The sequence below is a fragment of the Acartia tonsa genome, chromosome 2, assembly GCF_053477335.1.
Source record: "Acartia tonsa isolate MP-2025a chromosome 2, ASM5347733v1, whole genome shotgun sequence".
In the NCBI taxonomy this organism is placed as follows: Eukaryota; Metazoa; Arthropoda; class Copepoda; order Calanoida; family Acartiidae; genus Acartia; species Acartia tonsa.
The window spans coordinates 7,149,931-7,171,633 of NC_137261.1; the positions used below are offsets into that span (position 1 = coordinate 7,149,931).

A 21,703-nucleotide genomic window follows, 5' to 3' on the forward strand; every position below is an offset into this window, starting at 1 on the left:
CGACCGATTAAGGTTCGGCAAGGAGCCCGACTGTAAAGGTTTAACGTGGATTAAAAATGAAAATCTCCCATTTGTAGGCCAAGTTGGGTAAGTAAAATTCGAATCAAAACTACAAAAAAAAACTTTCTTTACGTCTTGTAATTTTATGTCATCTATTTCATGAGAACTCAGTAACAAATATGTTGTATCTAACACTTATACAAGAGAAAAATATTTAAATTTGTTTTTATTCAATAAATTCATTTCTGTTGCACGAAGAAAGTATGTTGAAATATTTTCAAATATGCAGGAATATTGGAACATGTTTGAAACACGAAAAAAAATTATCAGTGAAGTTTTCGTGTATTTTCTTCTGTCTGTCAGACATTTTCCTTTCCCAACACTTTACTTCCCTGTACTTCCCCTTCTTTGCCTTCTTTCTCAACTCTATTCCTCTTCCAAAGTCCATGCCCATCCCTTCCTGTCTCTTTAATTTGGGACTTAGATCCGGCTAACAGAAAAAATCGTTTGCATTTAAACAATCTCAGAAAAAAACCTCAAATAGCTTATAGTAAATACTCGAAAATGACCAATTTTTGCTAGTTTTTGTGCTTTATTGATATAAGGCCAGTCGTTTAGCCGCTGTCGGATATAATGCTGGCAATAAAGGACCTACCTACATAAACCCTACTTGATCCGAAATATTTAAAACATTTATGAAATATTTATAAAAGAAAAGTAAATCTGTTAATATGAAACCTTACAACTATGTAATCTCTATAAAAGTATACACATCGATACGAATAAATTAATTTTCTCCTGAAGAAGAGTAGCGACTCTTAAATTATATTTGTCCGATTTACTTTTGAAACATTACCCTTGCAGAATGGTCAGGAAATATAAATGTTGTTTTTCAATTAAAATCTTAATAGACATTATGTTATCTTAGTTAATTTAAGGTACTACTATCCTTATTTTGACATAGGTCTAGCCGCCCACTTCAGACACCTGCAGTGAAATTGTAGTTTCACATATCAAAATATCAGATTGATGTCTTCTTGTTACTTTGGTATTAATTTAAAGTCAAAATTGTTAAGCCCCTAAATGGGTTTAAATTGGCGGCTTTGTGAAAGCTACCTTCCTTGATTTTAATCTAATTTTGACAACAATTGTATCCTAAAAAATAGTATTTTTATCTTTATAAATAATGGATTTAACCATTCTTGTTTATCCTATGTTTTTCCTTCGTTTACAAGAAATATCTAAAGAAAAAAAATAATACTTTTCTTTAGAAACAAAATATGATATCTAGGTTGAAAATTAAGATTAAAATATATATTTTTTATAAAATTGCTGTGATACTAATGCGCATTTATTTCATTAAAATTTTCCCTTTTTGCATTTTTTTCTTTTTGTTTCAAAGTTGCATTTTTGGCTTAATTAACATGACGTGATTTTTAATTGCAAAATCTTACTTTTCATTTCAAGAACAAAATCAAAATTTTTATTTTTAGTCCAGCTTATTTATTTATTTTAGATTTTTTGAATAAATCACACGTAGGTATGCCTTTTAGCTTAGAACAGTCAATCAAAAATGTATACTAAATATATACTACTGAAGAGGGGTGGATAAATCTTGATATTTTAATCAAAGAAATTTATTAGCAGATCAATTATTAATCTATAAATCAGCTTTATCAATTTAATACCCAATAATCTCTTAAATCCTATAGATTTGAAATATTATCCTCTTTCAGAATTATTTGCTATAAAATTAAAAAATTTGACGAATTTTACTTTTATTGATTGATTTGCTTTAGCAATTAAATATTAAGTTAATATTTTTTGAATCAATTTTATTTTGTATACTCAAGGATAAAAATTTAAAAAACAGAATAATAAGACAAGAACAATTTTTGTCTGTAATAAATAACTTATAAATATTTAATAAAATAAAGTTATTACTTTTAAAATAATTTTGTTTCATTAAATTCTAAGATATGTCAACCACTATTAAAAATAACCAAATTGACTTTTTTGTTATTTGAATAAATCTATTAATTTCTTTTTTCTTTCCTGTTCTAATAATATTTTCTAGAATATTCTTTCTGGTCTGTGTGTGTATGTGTAGGTGAAGATTATTGAATTTCTAAGTGTTTGTCTCAAGAAGGCAGTTTAGCATTTCATACAGATACCAATACATTTTAAATTATAGATTTTAAAAAAAATAAAATATTAAGTTGTCTTAATACTGGGAAAAATAAAACCAGCGCAGTGTCTGTTTTACATTAAACATAAAAATAAAGAATACTTCCTCTTGGAATGATTCACCTACCACAAAAAAAAAGAATTAAATATGTTGAGGACTGATATGGTACCTCATTGAATAGGTTCAACTTAAAGTCCAAGGATTGGTTTAGTACTAAGAAAAGCAGACTTTCTAACTTTTTGGTATATTTATGAATATTCATCATGTAAAATGTTGCGACTAACCTGACATAAATTTTATAATTTCTGATAGGAGCGTTGTTATCTTGCAATGGTGTCGCCCAAGTCAACAATACAGTTCTACTTGTTATTCTAAAATAATAATTTATTAAAACTGAAAAAAAAGAATTTAAAAAATTCTATGGTTTTATTCCAAAATAAAATCTAATTAAAAAATATATTTATAATAACTTTTCCAATTTGATTTTGAAACCTATTAATATTAAGTGGACTATAACTGCTTCTCATTCATATTGAAGCCATCGTATAGCCTTCGGCCCTTCGGGTCTAACAAAACTGGATTTGATCTTATATTTTTTATATCCACAGAAAGGTGTCTATAATACGATGCAATAAATAACTAATCCCATGTGAACCAAACTAAGATAAACAAAATAATTTCAAAGGCTGAGTTTACTTTGTCTTTGACGTATAATGACAATGAAAAAAAAGTATCTACGCTAATCCATAATATACCACTATACCTGGAGACCATAGGTCTGCTTGGAGGCGGGTCAGGAACATCCTGAACGGTCAGCAGGATTGGTATGTCAGCATGGCCGCGGTCATTCACCAGGCAGTGGTAGATTCCATTGTCCTAAAACATGTAATTATAAAAAAAAACAAGCAAAAATTACAATTATTTGTTTGAAACATTGTTTTAATCCCTTAACCAATGCGGATGCGCCCCTTGCATCTAGGGGGCTCTGTATTCAAAGGGTAAATATAGGTAAAAAATATCTTAAAGCCATCCGGAGACTTATGTGAAGCTTCCCTAAAAAAATTAATCAGTTTTATAGTTATTGAAATCTTAAACTTCAGTACTTTATATAATAGGATGATAGTAAGATAAAAAAAAGGTATTCTTGGGTGATTATTTAGATTCAACTGCATGTATTATAAGGTGTATAGTTTACTTTTGTATTATTAATCTTTATTTGAAAGTGAAACTGCACTGCAAAATATTTTTGTCACAGGCGCATTAAACTTGCAATCTTACAAAACCATCCACGGATTAGAGTCATATATCAACAAAATCAGTACAACGTAACAAATGTATATTAGATGCTTCCGAGAAATTCCAGCTATTTGGGGCGTAATAAGTATTATTTCCCGTATCGCTTCGAAACCGATTAATATCCAGTGGATTAGAACCGGTTCTCAGACATACTGAAAAATTATGTCTAGCACCGTATTATATCCAGTTTTCTATGAATATTAAAATTGTACAATTATAAGATTAAAACCAGTATTTTTAACCAGTGCCTTCGGCATCTCGGGGCTAAAAAACTGGTTTTGATCATATAATTGTACATTTTGTATCAGCGGAAAGCTGTTTAAAATACGATGCGAGAAATAACTATTATGATTTTGTATCTAATCATAAAACGAATCAAGATTTCAAAATCAATAATTTATCAGAATAATTGTTCCTAGCCTGAGGTTTGAAAGCTCCTAATTTATCACTCTTTTTCTGTCTTCTATGCTTTGCTTATATGCACCAGAGTTATCAATGTAGATAGTCATGTTGAGTTTAAAACTACAATGAAAGGTAAATTTCAGACAAATTAGTGTCCTTAGAAATAAAAAGGTAGACTATTTACTCTGGAAGTTTTTTATGTTTATGTTTTTATGTTTAAATCCCCTTCCCCACTTCCATATTTTCAATTAATTTCTAGAAAGGGAAGAGTGGACTCTGTGCTCAACTAGGTACTTTAAGGAAACCGCCCAAAGAATTACCCTTAATATATAACCTTGAGATATTGCACCGAATCCTAGTGTTGTACTACTGTAGGACGCCTGTTTGCCATGCTAGGACATATGGACATTGTACAATTCCCTCCACAGATTATCACATCTGCAGCTTTTTTTCATTATACAAAATTACACAATAGCAAAAATTTTGCATTCAATGATAAAAATAAGAGAAGAAATAGTTTGGCTTGTTTGATTTCTAATCATTTATTTATTTAAAAATATGAAGACATTTTCAGAAGTGAAAGCACACCCATATGGACATGGTAACCCTAGCTGAATGCGAATACATTCTACAAAATGCAGTTTTTTTCTTTTCTATGTAAACTCGGATATACAAATAAATACATTCAAATAAACATGGATAATTATCTGTGCATGGCTTTATGTTATTTCTTATTAATTTAGACCCAATCTATTTTTTACCGTCAAGGAGATCTTAAAGGACACATATATAATGTATGAAGGGTGAATTCAGACGACATAGAATACAGGCATCAAAGTAACTTAAAGTAAAGTGTAGGTCTTATGTCAGTGTAGGTCTTGTGAGTGTAGGTCTTATGTCAGTGTAGGTCTTTTGAATGTAGGTCTTATATTAATTAGGACTTATGAGTGTAGGACTAATGAGTGTAGGTCTTATGAGTGTAGGTCTTATGAAGCAACACCAAAATAAGAAGGGAGCTTGTCCCGATTTTGTTTTGGTCTTTGGTCCATTATATACACGTTTATTACTTTCAGACAAAGAATAAACAATAAAAATTCAAAAAAGTTTTGTCCAAAATACTATTTTGATTGTATATGGACGAACAAAACTAGATGACTTAAATTATATCTAAGTATATAGTCTAACATGTAATTATCCCGGATCTTGGACAAAGTAGCTTCGGACAAAGTAGCTTCGGACAAAGTAGCTTCGGACAAAGTAGCTTCAGGACAAAGTAGCTTCAGGACATTTACTTAAGAAAAGTAGCTTCCTAAGAAAAATAGTCTCAAATATGGCCGCAGCGCTCGGCCCCCTGGCCTGCCTAGCCGCGGGCGCTCGGCTCCCTAGCCTATAACCTAACCTAACCTAACCTATGTTAGCCTCAGAACATTTATTTAAGAAAAATATCATCAACTGATAATACATAGGTGGTTTAGAATTTCGTGGATTTGTAAAAAGTGGTTGATAGATTTTTACAATTTTTAGTATTGTTTTTACAAGTTTTAATAATGTTTTTACAATTTTTTGGTTAGGTTAGGTTAGGTTATAGGCTAGGGGGCCGAGCGCCCGCGGCTAGGCAGGCCAGGGGGCCGAGCGCTGCGGCCATGACCTTTATTAACAGTGGAGGCTACTTTTCTTAGGAAGCTACTTTATCCGGAAGCTACTTTGTCCTGAAGCTACTTTGTCCTGAAGCTACTTTGTCCTGAAGCTACTTTGTCCGAAGCTACTTTGTCCGAAGCTACTTTGTCCAAGATCCATTATCCCTTTATCGCTGAGTATTATAATCACACATTAAAGAAATTTTCGTCAATAAATGGTAACAAAATTTCAAACTACTGATGAAAAAAATTTTATTGTAATATTTTTATTATTTCACTGAAGTAGAAATAATAAGAATTTTCGAAATTCTAATAAATAATTGGTTATAACTTAAAATCTCGCTGTCAACTGAACAGATTGAGTTCTCCACTTTAGAGAAGCTTTAAAGAAGTCCTTGGATGGTTTAAGTCTATTTAACTTTTTGATTTAGGAATTGGGTTGGTTTAAGGCCATTTTCTGTTTTTCTTTATCTATTCAAGTCCAGAGCCTAGGAGCGCAGACGCTAGTTAAATTAAAAGCATCGACATTATGACCCACATGAAATAATACCCTGACAACAATTTACAGGGTCAATACAATAGAAGATATTTTCATTGCCAAGAATGTAAGAACACCCAAATTTTAACCTTAAACTTAACACATTGCAAATGGTTGCTATCATAAATCTAAGAATATAGGTTGTATTTTTAGGAGCGAAACTAAAATTTTACCTACTGTGTCTGTCTTTAATTCGTCTTTTTGTCTTTATAAATAAGTATCCAGTATATAACTCGCTTATTTTATTAGTCCATCGATTAAACTCTGGAGATATGAAATTTCTATACAGGAAATAGGGATTTACTTGTTTTCTATTTGAAATAAACGAGCTTCAACCCTGTATCTTAACTATTTCGTTCGTTTGTTTGTCATTTTTACATACTCATATTTCTGAGCTTCGATACATAAGAATGTTGTCATCATTGTTGTGTGTATAATACTATGGATTTATGTGTAGTATGTATTTGTATGTATCTGTTTTTTGTGTCTTTCAAAACATGGTGCCATTTTAAGTCGTTCATATGTCAATATTGGTGCATAATAAATGCATATAAAAGTTGTTTTCAGGTTCCCCTACTAAGATAATTTTAGGAAATCAAAGATTAAGGGCAATTTTAAGCAAAATGTTCTAAGTTTGTAACTGTCACAGTAACACTGCAGCCGCTTATAAGCTAATAATTAACAGCTATTATGTAACATATTGCTGTTGACAGTCAAATATTAAACAATATTCACTTGCCTTATTTTGCAGCTGCAGCCGCTTGTAAAGTATTTTTCACCGCCAAATCAATTAGGTATGTAATATGCTATTTTTCAACATTCAACATTCAGCAGCCGCAGCTAATTCGCCCCATTAAGCATTTCGCAGCTTAGCCACCCTTTATTGTCTAAAAATGTTAGAAATTTTCATCTTTTGGGTGAAAGAAAGGGCTGTAGATCAATTTAAAAACTTACTCTTCTAGTGACAGGGTTGAAGTGGAGTGTGTAGTCAATAGTGTCGAGGCTTCTGGTTGACGACTTGTCCCACAGAACTGTCTGGTCGTTGTGGCGCAGCAAGCGGTAACCTAAATATAAATATAAAATTAGTTGAGGATAAATTTACTTGGACGACTAAGTTCACCATTGATAGCAAGGTTTCTATGAATATAATAAAGTATTAACATTAGGATATCTTAAAGGGTTTAGACGATGAACCATAGATTTTGTACGCCAAATTATGATGCACAAAATAGTCATTTATGTGAATTAAAATTTTCACAATTCTAAATCATTCTACTTTACCCAAAATAAAATGAGAGAAGGAGTTTAGAAAGGACGTCTAGAGTGGGGTAGAATGACTGGTTTCAAAGGTTTCCATGGGTAATATAATGTATTTTTTGATTTTGAAGTGTGATGGGGGTGTTTCGAAATAAAAAATAGCTTTTCTACATATTTCATTTTTTAAAGAATATTAAAACATTATTTATATTCATTTTTTCATATTATGGGGTTGATGACATTTTAATGCATTCATTTAATTTATTTGATTTGATGCAAGGGAGATTATGTTATCAAATAGATTTATAAAATTATTTAAAACAGAAAGCGAGAGTCCGAGAGTAGCGAAGAATAAACGTTAAAGCTAGAATTTTAATGAAAAAGAATAGCAAAGTTATGCTTTGCAGGTTATGTTATTGAATACTGAAAATGATATTTTGCTCGATGAGCAAGAAACCAACAGTCATACTAAGTTATGTACTAATGTGACCTTACGGACACACTATATTTAAATAGTAGCTAGGCAACTAAAAAATTTCTAATTTTCATGTTCAGTTGTGTAATAAAATATGTGGGTAAGTGGATATGTGTCAGACAGTTAGGAACGTGTCGTAACTGGACAAAGTGTCTCAAAAATCAGCCATGTGACGTTATAAAAATGTGGGAGATGAGAGGAGAATTGGGAAGGAAAAATAGATGGATAATCCCTCATTTTATGACGTCTTTGTCCAGTTACAACGTGTCGCATAATTTTGCTTATAAGAAAAAAATTAAACTAATTTTGATCTAATTTTAGTACACCTCTAAATATTCATAATTGAGTGCATGCTTACATTGCTTTACGTCCTACAGATATCCAACCCTTTGATACAACCTTTAAATGGAAGTCCTAGCTGTTTGAACCAAGGCATTCCCTTTTAACTGTTAATGTCACTGAAGTTTAAGACATTTTGAACACTCTTACTCATGATTTGATGTTGAGCTACCTAACAACAAGCGGCTGCACTACGTGGGTTTAAAAGCGAAGCTTTTCTATAATTATTAAAAGCGAAGCTTTTCTATAATTAGGGTCGGTCCGTCCGTCCGTCCGTAACGGATAGCTTTTTTCGTTAATTTAGGCATGTTAGAATTGTCCTATCGATTTCAAATTTTGCATGGTGATTCCTTTAGCAGTTAGGTACGATTTAGAAAGCGTAGCAACTCTATAATCATTACCAAAATGTCCGTACGTCCATTTTAAAGATGATGATTTTTTTACTTTTTTAACATCAAATTTTTATGTGATCTAATTATCCGATTGATTTGATTTTTGGTATATTGATTCCTGGGACAACAAAGTATAATGTAATAAACGAAGAAACTCTATAATCAAGTCCTAAAAATGTAAGCATGTCCATAAACATTATCCGGTATCAAGCAGTTTTTTAACAAATTTACTCACAATTTTGCTTTGACTCTTATACATTTATATAAAGATTATTCAGTTCTGAAACTATACAAGTGTTAACATCCGTTTGTCCTACCGTTTCAGTGCTTCGCTTTTATGGATGTTGTCATCCTTGTTCTACAGCAAAGTTATTACAAGTATTTTATTTATTATTCTATTTTTCATGCATTGATTATTATATAAAGACAAAGTTAGTTTCTCCTCTCAACTGGTGAAACTTTAATTTAAGATACAATTTTTCATGTATGGACGCTTCCGCTCTCTCCTTTAGTACAATATTACATAATTTCCTTGGGAAGTTGCTTTGGGCCACAATTAAAATAATCTCTAAATATAAAAATAGGTTCAAAAAGTTAAAATTATAAGCATTGATTACAAATCTGGAATACCAAACTTTAAAAATTTTAGTGAAAAATTAACAATCTACTGCCAAATAACTATAATTGTTATAATAACATTTTATAAAGAAGTGTAGCTATGTAGATATACATAAATAATTATGAAATCCAAATAAAATATAATCATTTTGCAGGTGTTATCTCTAAATCATCAAAAAAGCATAAAGATACAAGAAGGCAAGTTTACTATGAGTAGTTTTAACATTTAACAATAATTCCACGTGTAATTGGCTGACTTTGTGTCAAGTTTTTAATTGTGTCATCATTTTTTAGCGATATCAATGTTATAATATTTTCAATGCAATCATGAACGGGCATATTATAGTTGTTTAATAGCTGTAGTAATAACAAAAATTCAAGAGGTACAACAATATCTAAAGTAATTTTTAGGGATATTGTTTAGTATTGTATGGCTTTGAATACTAATTCAGTATTTCTATTACAACAGGCAAAACTAAATTTATATACACTTTCACTTTACATTTACTGATTATTTCAAAGCATTATTTTTAACTTGAGAAAATATTTTAATTTACCCTATTATTTAATTAAAGTTAATATATCTTTAAGAATACCTTAAATACTTTTATGCTATTTGTGTTTTTTTGACTTACAAAGAGCGTTCGATTAATCTTCCATTTATAACTAATGTAGTTTCTATTGCTTTATTATTTTAAAAATAATAATACTTTTCATATGTCATTAAGGTGGAATACTTCGTTCCTAACCATATGGAATCACAACCCTGCGAATTTCCAAAGCTTAAATCACCCATAATTGTATTTTACAATTTCTCCAAGCGTTCAAAACAAGTTATTGATGCTGTGAGTATTGGTGCAAAAAATGGGGACAAATTTCAAATTGTTTTGGCGTGTGACGTCATACCCCCATCTCTTTTCTAGGGGGTTTCTTTCCTCCTTCCCTATTCTTTCCCCTCACTTGTGACGTAAAGAATCAGCCCCGTCAAATTAATTTAAAATTTGTCCCCATTTTTTGCACCAATACTCACAGCATCCAAGTTATAGAGTGGCAACGCTACATAAAAAGTTAAACGTACATATTACAACTTTTATCACCGAAACTTATGCATTTTGGCAAAAAGAGAACATCAGATTTTTGTGAGATTAACTTTCTATCTATTCTTCCCAATTACGGCTGCAATAACTTTTATTTTCCATTTAGGGTTGTGCACAATTATATTCATAGAAACGAGTTATTTAATGCAGGCATGAAGAATCTTCATATTGATTTCAAATATTTTAAGGCCTGATATTTGTATTAGAAAGGTACTATAAGATTTTAAAATCTATATTTGTATATGTTCATTTGTATGACGTTTTATTCTTATACTAGTGGAAGCGCCCCTAGCATTTAGGGGCTCTAAATCTAAAGGTTAGAAAAAAGCCTGAAACCAATCCCAAGACTTAAATCTAAAATATCTAAATATAGAATAGTCTAAAACCATCCTGGGACCAATTTGAAGTTAGTCTTTGATAGATAACTCAATCGGTTCAGCAGTTTTAAAAATCTTAAGCTTCAGAGAGAAAAAAACTTACTACTTTATATACTAGGATAGAACTTCTTAATCTATAACAAGCCTACTTATACTGCTAACTCAATGCCTTATGCCTTCAAAGCAAAAAAAAAGAAAACGTCCAACTTTGTGGTAAAATCAACTTTCCATCCAAAAAAGTTTGTACAATATTTTGTTAAACGTCATATTATCTGCTTGATAAGTAGGCTTGTGCAGAATTTTAAACAATACTGTTTCTATAGTAAAATCTAAATATGAAGAGATTAAAATTGAAGATATTGTCTCTGTTGATGTTATAGGTATTGCGTTGATGTATTCTTTTAATTACTTACATTCAAACACTAAGAAGCTATGTCTACGCACAGATGCATGGTCTTTTTTTGTATGGCCAATGGTCATGAAATTAAGATGTCAAAAGTTGTGTCGTTATTATTACAACGTTAGTATGTAGTTATCGATTTATCGTATAATTGTGGTATTCGGCAACCTTGCTCCCAACTTGTGGGAGGTCCGAGGGACCTCCCCTGAGTAGGGGGTGGGTACACTTGAACCCCCCCCCCCCATGTATTAAAAGTATTTATAGTTTGACAATCCTATTATGTTTAATCTGATTAGCTTGTTTCACCCACCCCTTTCAGGGATGAGGGATAAATATTGCCTATTGTGTTTATTGTATGTATATATCTTTAACCTCTGATTTTAGTATTAATTATTCCAATTTATGCATTGACCATTTTGTTGTATTATAAATCAGTATCTTGTGAGCTCTAAATAAAGTAACACCCAATTGAATTCTGTTTGTTATTTGGTGATACATAGAGAAGCCCAGCTTCTCTATAATTATACTTGTCCACGTCTGTTCACACTGCCGTAATACCCGGACTCGGGAAGCGGCTGACAAACTGCGGCCGCTACCACATAATGTCAGCCACATTATCTACGTAAAAATTGTCACAAATGTATTTTTTTATGAAAACTATCGATACTATTTCAACCGACAAATTAGAAATATCATAGAATGGCAACAATTTTGACTCAGTACCGCACAGTAAAAATGTAAAATCAAATCAGAGAGCAAAAAGGGAAAAGGGTATTTGTTTAATACTTTCATATTTTCAAAAAGGCACATGCAAAATTTTTAATTAAAGTGTTAATGAGTATCTAATTTTGATTTTAAATATCATTACATGCTTTGCTACTAATAATTGTAATTTTGTACACAAAAACAACTCTTTATAAAAGCAAGGATCAACATACTTCTTGCTTGAAAATTTAAGTCATATCTTAAAATATTGAAATGTTAAGTAAATCTTATTTCTTTCATAGCATTACGGAAAAACAGACTGACATATTGACAGATAGACATACTAAGTGATTTAGAGTAACCTAGTAATAGTGTCTAACTTTTTATCTTTGTGACGTAACAAAAATCCATTTAGGGGTTTCCTTTCCCACCTCCACTCTCATCCTTCAATTTAGTAAAAAGTTAGACACTATTACTAGGTTCGATTTAGAGTAGCTTCTCTATTAAAGACAATTGTAATGAAAGACAAAAACACGAAAAATTTTCGTTCATATTCTTATTAATTTGGCACTCTCACGAAATGAAAATGTCAAATCAAATTTTTGTGTCAATTCTGTCACTATGAGTCTTAATTTTGTGAAAAATCGGCTAATAATAAATTAAATAATATATTAGCTGACTGATTTTTTATATCATGAAATTATACAATATAAACGAGGAACTTAACATTCAAAATAGACGAAAATCAAAAGATTTCAAAATGTTAGTAAAAATCTAAAATCACCTTTTAAAAGAGACTTTTATACAGTGTGTTTTTTATGAGAACTTTTTTGAAAGCAATTTTACCCCACTTATAGTTATCAAAATTTAATGATTAATGGCTTATTTTCTTCGTTTTTTAAGGCAATTAATAGAACAACAAAAAAATATTTCAGTTTTTATTTAAAAATTACAGTAAAATCTAAAATTCAAAACTTAGGTGTCAACATCTAAAATGGTTTTAGCGCATTTTTCTTATGCTCAAATAATCAACCTTTTGCAAGAATGGCTGCTAAACACTTCAAAGTTGAGATATAGAGCTAAAAATGTATACAGATACTATTAGGGACATGTACTAGAACATATCAAAGTTTGAAGGTCATATCTCAACCAGGGAGGGAGTACTGGCCCCCCAAAGTCGACTACAGAAAATCCATTTTTTAAAGAAAAATGCGCTAAAACCATTTTTATATGTTGACACCTAAGTTTTGAATTTTAGATTTTACTGTACTTTTTACTAAAAACTGAAATATTTTTTTGTTGTTCTATTAATTGCCTTAAAAAACAAAGAAAATAAGCCATTAATCATTAAATTCTGATAACTATAAGTGGGGTAAAATTGCTTTCAAAAAAGTTCTCATAAAAAAAAACACTGTATAATATATATAATAATTAATAAAAAATAATTTCCTATGTAGAATTAAAAATACCTATAAAAGCTTGTTATAAAAATTTAAGATAATAATATTTACTACACATTAAAATGAACATCATGAAAATGAAAGAAGTAGCTAATTTCATATATCTTTGGAATCCTATATACTAAAACAATTGCCTTCGCCCTTTTAAAATTTTAAATGTTTGTTTCTTTTAAATTTTTTTTCAGACTGATTAGAAAATCAAATCTTTGCTGCTTCTTAGACTTTTGGGACTTTGCTCCTACAGGGGAAAGTGGAATTCATATTTTATTTTTGATTTGAAAAAAGGTTCAACTAGAAATATCTATAAAAAAATCGGGGTTGAGGTCAGGTGTCCCACATCCACAAGAAAATATAGCATAAAACCACCGCGGCGGGGATATTTTATATATTGCAAATACCCTGAGAAGCACAAACCAAGATCTTAAGCTTCAGACAGACGAACGTACAGACATCGTTCTTCTTTGTATTATAGATAGTTGGATGTGAATATATCCAGTAGGATCTCTAAAATAGCTAAACTAGTCATATAAACGTTTTCAGGGAATCTTTTTATTGGTCCAGTTCAGAAATAATATATCTTATTTTTTATTAGATTAACCAAACAAGAAATATTGCCGTGAAAAAAAATATTTATTCTTTCACGAAGATATTTTTTCAAATAAAAAAATAGATTGAGCGGTCAACCCCTTACTTTTCCTAAGGCGAAGCAACCAGTAATGTAAAAGCTTAACTTGTAAGAGAATTACTGTGGTAAAGTATAAAGTAAAAGACAATGCTCTAAGATAAGTTGTAATGTTATTATATTATGCAACACTTATACACTAAATATTGTTATCTTACACAACATTAACTTATACGTACAACCTCACAAAATTGTATTCAGGGAATTTTAGGAAAAACTAAATGTATCTAAATATACAGATTATCTCCAGACAACTACCTCCCCCAAATAGCACGGCCTTTTAGCTCTTATACTATACTAATTACGATTTTTTGATTTTTTATTTCTTTGTAGGTACATAGGTCAAAAACTATCAGCTGACATACCTATGACCCGATCCATAATTGGATCAGGGTCTTTGCTATGTAGTAAAACGTATATGTAGCTTATTTTTCTTTCTTTTTCCTTTTCCATATGAAGAATGCATGAAAATATTGTGTAATTGAAGATTGCAAATTGTTAAATACAAAATAGTAAACTCTATCTGTTAGAAGCCAAAGTATGAATAATTAAATATATTTACTTATCCAACACTTAATGGCGAATCTATTCTCTTTATGTTTTTACTTTTATATCATTTACTTTATCTGACCTATCTGTGTGGCAGAATATGAGGCAATGAAAATAACTATTTATCGCTATATATAATTTACTTTTGTTTTTTTTATAGGTCTGTCCGTCGGTTATGCAATCAAAACTTACCATTGTGAGAGTAAGAAGGACAGCCCTGACATTTGCACCCTTCGCAGACCCACTCGATTAGGTAGACATAGCTGGACTGAGTTACACCTAAATACATAATTATAAATACTAGCACACCTCGCAGACCCACTCGATTAGGTAGACATAGCTGGACTTAGTCACAACTAAATACATAATTATAAATACTAGCAAACCTCGCAGACCCACTCGATTAGGTAGACATAGCTGGACTGAGTCACACCTAAATACATAATTATAAATACTAGCACACCCCGCAGACCCACTCGATTAGGTAGACATAGCTGGACTGAGTCACAACTAAATACATAATTATAAATACTAGCACACCTCGCAGACCCACTCGATTAGGTAGACATAGCTGGACTGAGTCACACCTCAATACATAATTATAAATACTAGCACACCTCGCAGACCCAATCGATTAGGTAGACATCGCTGGACTGAGGCACACCTAAATACATAATTATAAATACTAGCACACCCCGCAGACCCAATCAATTAGGTAGACATAGCTGGACTGAGTCACACCTAAATAAATAAAAACAAATACTAGCACACCTCGCAGACCTACTCAATTAGGTCAATTTAGCTAGCCTGAGTCACATCTAAATAAACAATTTTAACAACTATTACAACCTAGGCTAGAGGCAATAGACGAAGCCACAATTATGTTTTAAAACTCAGGTTTTTGAATTTAGAAGAAAACTTAAAGCTTTGATTTATCCTAAAACTTTCATCATTTTTTATTCTATCCTCTTCTTTTCCAATTTTGAAATTTAAACATTTTTTTAACAGACAGACAAAGCCAGATAAGCATCACAAAATTTAAAATTCACCGACCTCAAGAATTGAATTGTTATTGTTAAAATGTTAAAATATTTCTTTCCTCTTCTAACACTGCGACTTCTATTTTTTTGTGCCAATGGCCTAAAACCGTGAACCATACCAATAAGGACATTCCATAAAAACATATTCCTAATATCAGCGCCCCTAGGAATGTAGGGCCATCTAGGATTTCAGGAAAAAATACACCTCTCAACTACCTATAAAATTTGTTGGTTATTGAAGTCTTAACGGACAAACAAGGTTAAAATGTTACCTGGACAAGCAAGTGAGATATTACTTCCAGCTTCAGCTATCAAGTGGGGCTGCTGTTTCCAACCTAAATATATATACAATATAATTTAAATCTGGGAAACAAATGGTTCATTACTATGTTTCGCGTGTTTTAAAGTTTCTGTTGTATTTTTATTTCTTTTTTATTCAAATTTGAGATAAATAAGTAATAAGTATACTTTTTTTAAAACTGGAAAAACGTTAATTATCGATCGTCAATTTGATATTTCTTTAAAACTAAATTAAAACAGTTATTAGGAATATGGTTTTCTCAATGATTTATTTCATAATAAATAAGAATAGGTAAAATAATATTTTCTATAATGAAACCTTTTTTTTATTATTAATTAACACACGTAAGTGCTAAATTAGATAAAAATTGTAATTAAAATTAATTATTGACACTTATTTTCTTCTGAAAAGTTTTAAGAATCAAGGATGACAGTATCCATAAAAGCACAACATTAATTTTTAGTCTAAAAAATGAATAGAAAGGACATACTTTAATTTCAGGAATCAGAAAAATAGTATTATTAGATTATACAAAAAGTTGCTGTCAAAATGTTAAAAATCAGCATATTTTAAATGGAATTTCTAGTAACGATTATAGAGTTGCTACGCTTCCTAAACCATATCTAACTGTAATAGGAATCATTACAAAATCGAAGTAAAAAACGTTTATCACAGCTTCTCATAAAATATATATCAGCTCATATTCGTTGATTCCTACTTTTTATTGATAAACATTTTTACCTATACTACAATCAAATGAACAATGAATCTTACATATAATTATAAATAAGAAAGATACACGTAACTACTTTATGAATATTGTCATCCTTGGTTACCAAAAATTATTTTTGCTGCACATTTATAGAAATAGAAATTCAGAATATTGAAAATTATACAAAATCTTTTATTCTTTTTAATAAACCTTTTCCTGGCCAGTTTAAACCTGGTAGAAATTTTCTTTGTGTGACAAAACTAAATTTCGCACACAGATCAAAAAGATAAAGACTTATACTATTTTTTTAATATTAAGGTTAAATAATATTTTAAGCTTCAAAAATGAATTTATTTCTATTTATTTTATAATTATACCCAACATCTAAAAGCATTTATAATATAATTGTAGATAAGTTACTAATACAAAAATTTCAAATAGTGTAATAATCATAATTTACCTAAAGACTGTTTAAAAACAGATTTTCTTTTATTTATCAGCTAAATGCCAAAAAGGTTTTAAGGAAATTTAAATAAAATAGTATATGGTATCTGGAAACACGATTTTAATTTACGTTTATTAAGAATATTTGGAGATTGTCTAGGAAAATATGAAATTTAAAATATAGGCATAAGTAGCAACTGCTAGCAATTTTCATTTGTTTTTTTTTAATATTAACTTTAAGTTGTAAAGTTTACTTTACTACAAGAAATATCTTTTTTGGAAAAAAAGTTACTAACGATAAGGATTTATATTTTTATTTTAGTCAATGTTTTTAAAAAAACAGAAAGAAACAAGGATGACAACCTCCACAAGTGCAGAGGCACAAAAAATTATGGAATAAAAGTGATATTTTGTAACTGATGCTCAGATTTGAAAGAAAAAAAAATAAAGAAAATACTATAAAACTATAAAAATTATCCAATTAAATACAAAAGTAGAAAATCAAAATAATAGTTTTTTACAACATTTATAAGCTTAGATTTTAGGATTTGTCATCGCCTTATTCATTATAGCCAAATGTTTTATGATTTAATGTCATTTAAAGAAAAAATGCATGGTAGATGTTATTCTATACCATTTTTTCTATGGTTTAACAAAACAGAGTTGTGTTTAGGTTTTAAAGGTATAAAGGTATATTTGTATGCATTTCTTTTTCATGTGCTATGGCTTCCGCAATATTTTTATAAGCTCAAAACGTTCAAACTATCTAAAATACACAATTTCAAAGTCAAGAGAGAATTCTTTAAAGTGTAAGTAAAGCTTACATGATGTGGCAAATTGGGTTAAAGGAACAGTTTGCGAAACTGATAGATTTTCACAATATCAAAAGAAGGCTTTATGCGTTAGTGAAGTTACACCTTCTTTCTCACATCAAAATTACACATCCCTCCATGGCAATGCTGCAAAACACAAACAAGAAAATTTGTTTTCCCCCTTCCACTGCTAAATTTTTCTGGACTTTTAATCCAAACCTAGTTTTGACAGGCAGAGTTATTCAGTTTGGAGGTTTGTTCATGATTTAATATTATTATTTTTTGTCAATGTATATTAGGGTGGGTCGATTTTGGAATTTCACATTAGTAGACATTGGCAAGTGTTACTGGGCCAGTATAAAAACCTGTGAAACTTGAAAAAGGTTTTTTAATCAAAAAACAACGGGCGCGCAGGGGGTATAAAATGTGCCCGCCCCCCTAAAAAACCAAAAATTTCAATTCCTTCAAACACAGGCATGTTGCATATCAAAATGACCGCATTAAAATGCTGATTACAGATCTGAAAACCGTTTTGAAAAATATTGATTCAGTCTGAAATGATATTCAAATGAACAATTTTGACCAAATCAGCTGTTTTTAGGTACTTAATGAGGTCTTATTCGAACTAGGCGCAATATTTTTCAAAACGGTTTTCAGATTCGTAATCAGCATTTCAATGCGGTCATTTTGTTATGCAACATGCCTGTATTTGAAGATATTTAAATTTTTGGTTTTATAAGGGGGTGGGCACTTTTTATACCCCCGCGCGCCAGCAGCCATAAGAGCAAAGTCACTTTTGAAACTTGAATGGGGCTTATCATACATATATATGACTTCCACAACTTATGATAACAGTAAAATCTAAAAAAAAGGGGGAAATGGGCCCACCCTAATGTATATCTATTTTTCAATCTTAATTATCTTTTGCAGTCTTTCATTTTAACATTTATTATTACAATATACTATTATATTTTCACAAGACTGGTGAATTTGATATCATTATTAGAAGAAAGAGCAAGATGATAAAATAGCAGGCAAATTACCGAACTACAGCGACATATGATATGATTTTCTTGTTTATGGGTTGTTTAGCTTTTATTAATCTCTTCTTATCAAGCACTTCTTGAAAACCATTTAAACCAATTAAATTACTAATCAAGTATTTAAAGAAAAGATATACCAGTATGAATTTAAGCTTTTTAACGTTAAGATGCTTTAATAACGATTCTTATCTCTTTTTTTTATAAAATCGTTTTTTTAACGTTCTTTTTAAAATATTGTACTCTTACGTACATTTAAATGAATTTAAAAGTGGATTATTTTTTGTACTGTGTTTTGAAGCCTATGCAATGTTGAGGTGGTAGTTGTGAGTACTATTGCACTTAAAACTTTTATTTTTATCAAATTAAAGTTATATTCATCTTTTGTAAATTAAAGCAAAGTAAGCTGGGACTCATGATACTATCATTTAACTGCATTTCTCAAGGGTTTCAAATATTTCAGCTATTCGTTTTAGCAATTGTGAACAATTAAATATTGTCTCTTTATTTATCCTTATAATAAAGTAAAGGATCTCTGTCTGTCTGTACCTAAGGATCTCGCTTACTGCTGAACTGATATGGTGCACATTTGTAATGTAACTTCTTATAGGTCTCATAGGTATATGTATATTAACAATTGAAAATTGACATGGTTTGACGACTTACGTATGGCAATGATCAGTAGTATTTAAACAATTAGCCATAAAACTTAATGATTCGACATTTATAACTTGTGATATAGAAAGAAAAGTCCACAAGTACAACGATAAATAAGGTTAGATTTTATAAACGTTAAAAAATAATATTTAATATTTCTTCATTGTTTAAAAACGTGAAAAGAAAGAAAGACTATATTTAAGTTCACTTTTGATAATCAAGTTCTTAAAGGCCAAAAATTGAGCCCAAATTGATCTTTTATTTATCTTTAAACGATTTTAAAAGTTAGATTTGATACTGAATAATTCTAAATATATATTTGGACTAATGTAGCATTTCCGTAAACAGACCTATTATCAACAGTTTGACTTTACAATCGCATTTGACAGGAAAATGTAATTCCTTTGCAATTTACTTAATTGAATCGATTGCATTTCACTTAGGAAAAACCCTGTTGGCATTCCTCGATATTATTATTAACACAATTTATTTTGTCTACGAAAAATGCTTTAATTTTTCTATTTTTAAAAGCGAAGCTTTTCTATAATTAGGGTCGGTCCGTCCGTCCGTCCGTACGTCCGTCCGAGATAGATAGCTTTTATTCGTTAATTTAGGCATGTTAGAATTGTCCTATCGATTTCAAACTTTGCGTGATGACTCCTGTAGTAGTTAGGTACGATTTAGAAAGCGTAGCAACTCTATAATCATTACCAGAATGTCCGTACGTCCATTTTAAACATGTTGATTTTTCTAATTTTTTAACAGCAAATTTTTATGTGATCTAATTATCCGTTTGATCTGATTTTTGGTATATTGATTCCTGGGACAACAAAGAACAATATTTTAAGCGAAGCAACTCTATAATCAAATCCTAAAAATGTAAGTATGTCCATAAGCTCAATAAACATTATCCTGTATCAAGAAGTTTTTCAACAAATTTACTTACAATTTTGCTTCGACTCTTACACTTTTATATTCTGATAATTCAGTTTAGACACTATACAAGTGTTAATGTCCGTTTGTCATACCGTTTCAGTGCTTCGCTTTTATGGATGTTGTCATACTTGTTCTCTTATAAACTGTTTCAAAAATATGTATGGATTTTTTTATTTTAAGAAATAATTTGTATTTAAAAAGGACAATACTGAACGTAAAGAAAATAAATAAATGTCAATTTGAGTCATGTTTTAAAACTGTTGTCTATAATCGCTTTGTCAATAATTGCAAATTTTTCGAGAAAAAAATTAAATATTTTTAAAAGTTTAGAGTTTAATAATTTATTTATGATTAAACTATAAAATCTATAATCATAATATATGAAATTAAATCATAAAGCAACAGATTTAGGTTGCTAACTCGGATATCATCTATTGGTCAGCTCGTTCATCCAGTAGGAGGGAATTGGATGGGGTAAAAGAGGTTATCGTTACTTTAGCCAGCTGCAAGTTTGCACTTAGTTAGAGAATATAAAAATCTGCTGTAACATAAAAGTAATAATCCAAGTAATGAAAATATTAGTATCCGAGGCTTTTTATAAAACGGTATATTTATCATTTAAAGTTAAAAAATTAAATTTAAACAAAATAAATTTTCACCTGTCGAAGCCACCGAAAGAGGAAATAAAATTGACAATAACAGGATTAATGCCATGATAACTATAATTCACTTTAAAGTTTTCAGTTTTTATACTTTAGTATACGTTAGATATCTCGTCTTTTATACGTTTATCATCATAATTTTTCACATTATTAAAGCACTTTCTTTTAATATAAAATTTAACATAGCTTTAAAATGATATAAAGCTCATGAAATAGATGTGTACAAGCGCAAGATAAAGAATCAACTTTTCTATTCCTCTTTAAACTTAATCCCCAACCATACATCAACCACCAGACTTTATTTCGGAAAACCTTCGAACAGAATTGCCCCTATCCGCTGTGGGTAAATGTTGACGGTAAACTAGTTACACTCCGACGGTTCGAACCATTGGTTGTTGGTCGTTCGGAGACATAGAAGGTGAGATCTTAGTAAAGGGATCGGAGAAGAGAAAAATGGAATGAGAGCGAGAGAGTGAGAGAGAGGGACGCCATGGAATTTTAATTCAGTGTGTTTGTGTGTGTGTGCGTATGTGTGTGTGTGTGGGTGTGTGTGTAAGTATCCTATTCCATATACCGGGCACATTTTCTTTCTCGTCCCCGGAGATATAACCATCTTATCTCTCTATCTCCCAAGCCTGTCTCTCTTCCCTTTTACAGAACCTTAAAAAATTCCTTTTCTTTATATTA

At 30.3% G+C, this 21,703-nt stretch overlaps 1 protein-coding gene across 1 annotated transcript in view; it reads right to left on the minus strand.

Moving 5' to 3' along the window:
* LOC145312377 (putative receptor-type tyrosine-protein phosphatase mosPTP-1) overlaps positions 1-21,374 on the minus strand; it is a 48,410-nt gene extending 27,036 nt beyond the window's left edge. The window contains exons 1-6 of the mRNA XM_080151616.1: positions 21,014-21,374; positions 15,725-15,787; positions 14,605-14,691; positions 7,016-7,125; positions 2,952-3,064; positions 2,473-2,559 (exon numbers count right to left, since the gene is read on the minus strand). Coding sequence (XP_080007742.1) covers positions 2,473-2,559; positions 2,952-3,064; positions 7,016-7,125; positions 14,605-14,691; positions 15,725-15,787; positions 21,014-21,068 — 515 coding nt within the window. The 5' untranslated portion in view covers positions 21,069-21,374. The remainder of the gene's footprint in view (positions 1-2,472; positions 2,560-2,951; positions 3,065-7,015; positions 7,126-14,604; positions 14,692-15,724; positions 15,788-21,013) is intronic.
* Positions 21,375-21,703: the final 329 nt, after the last annotated feature.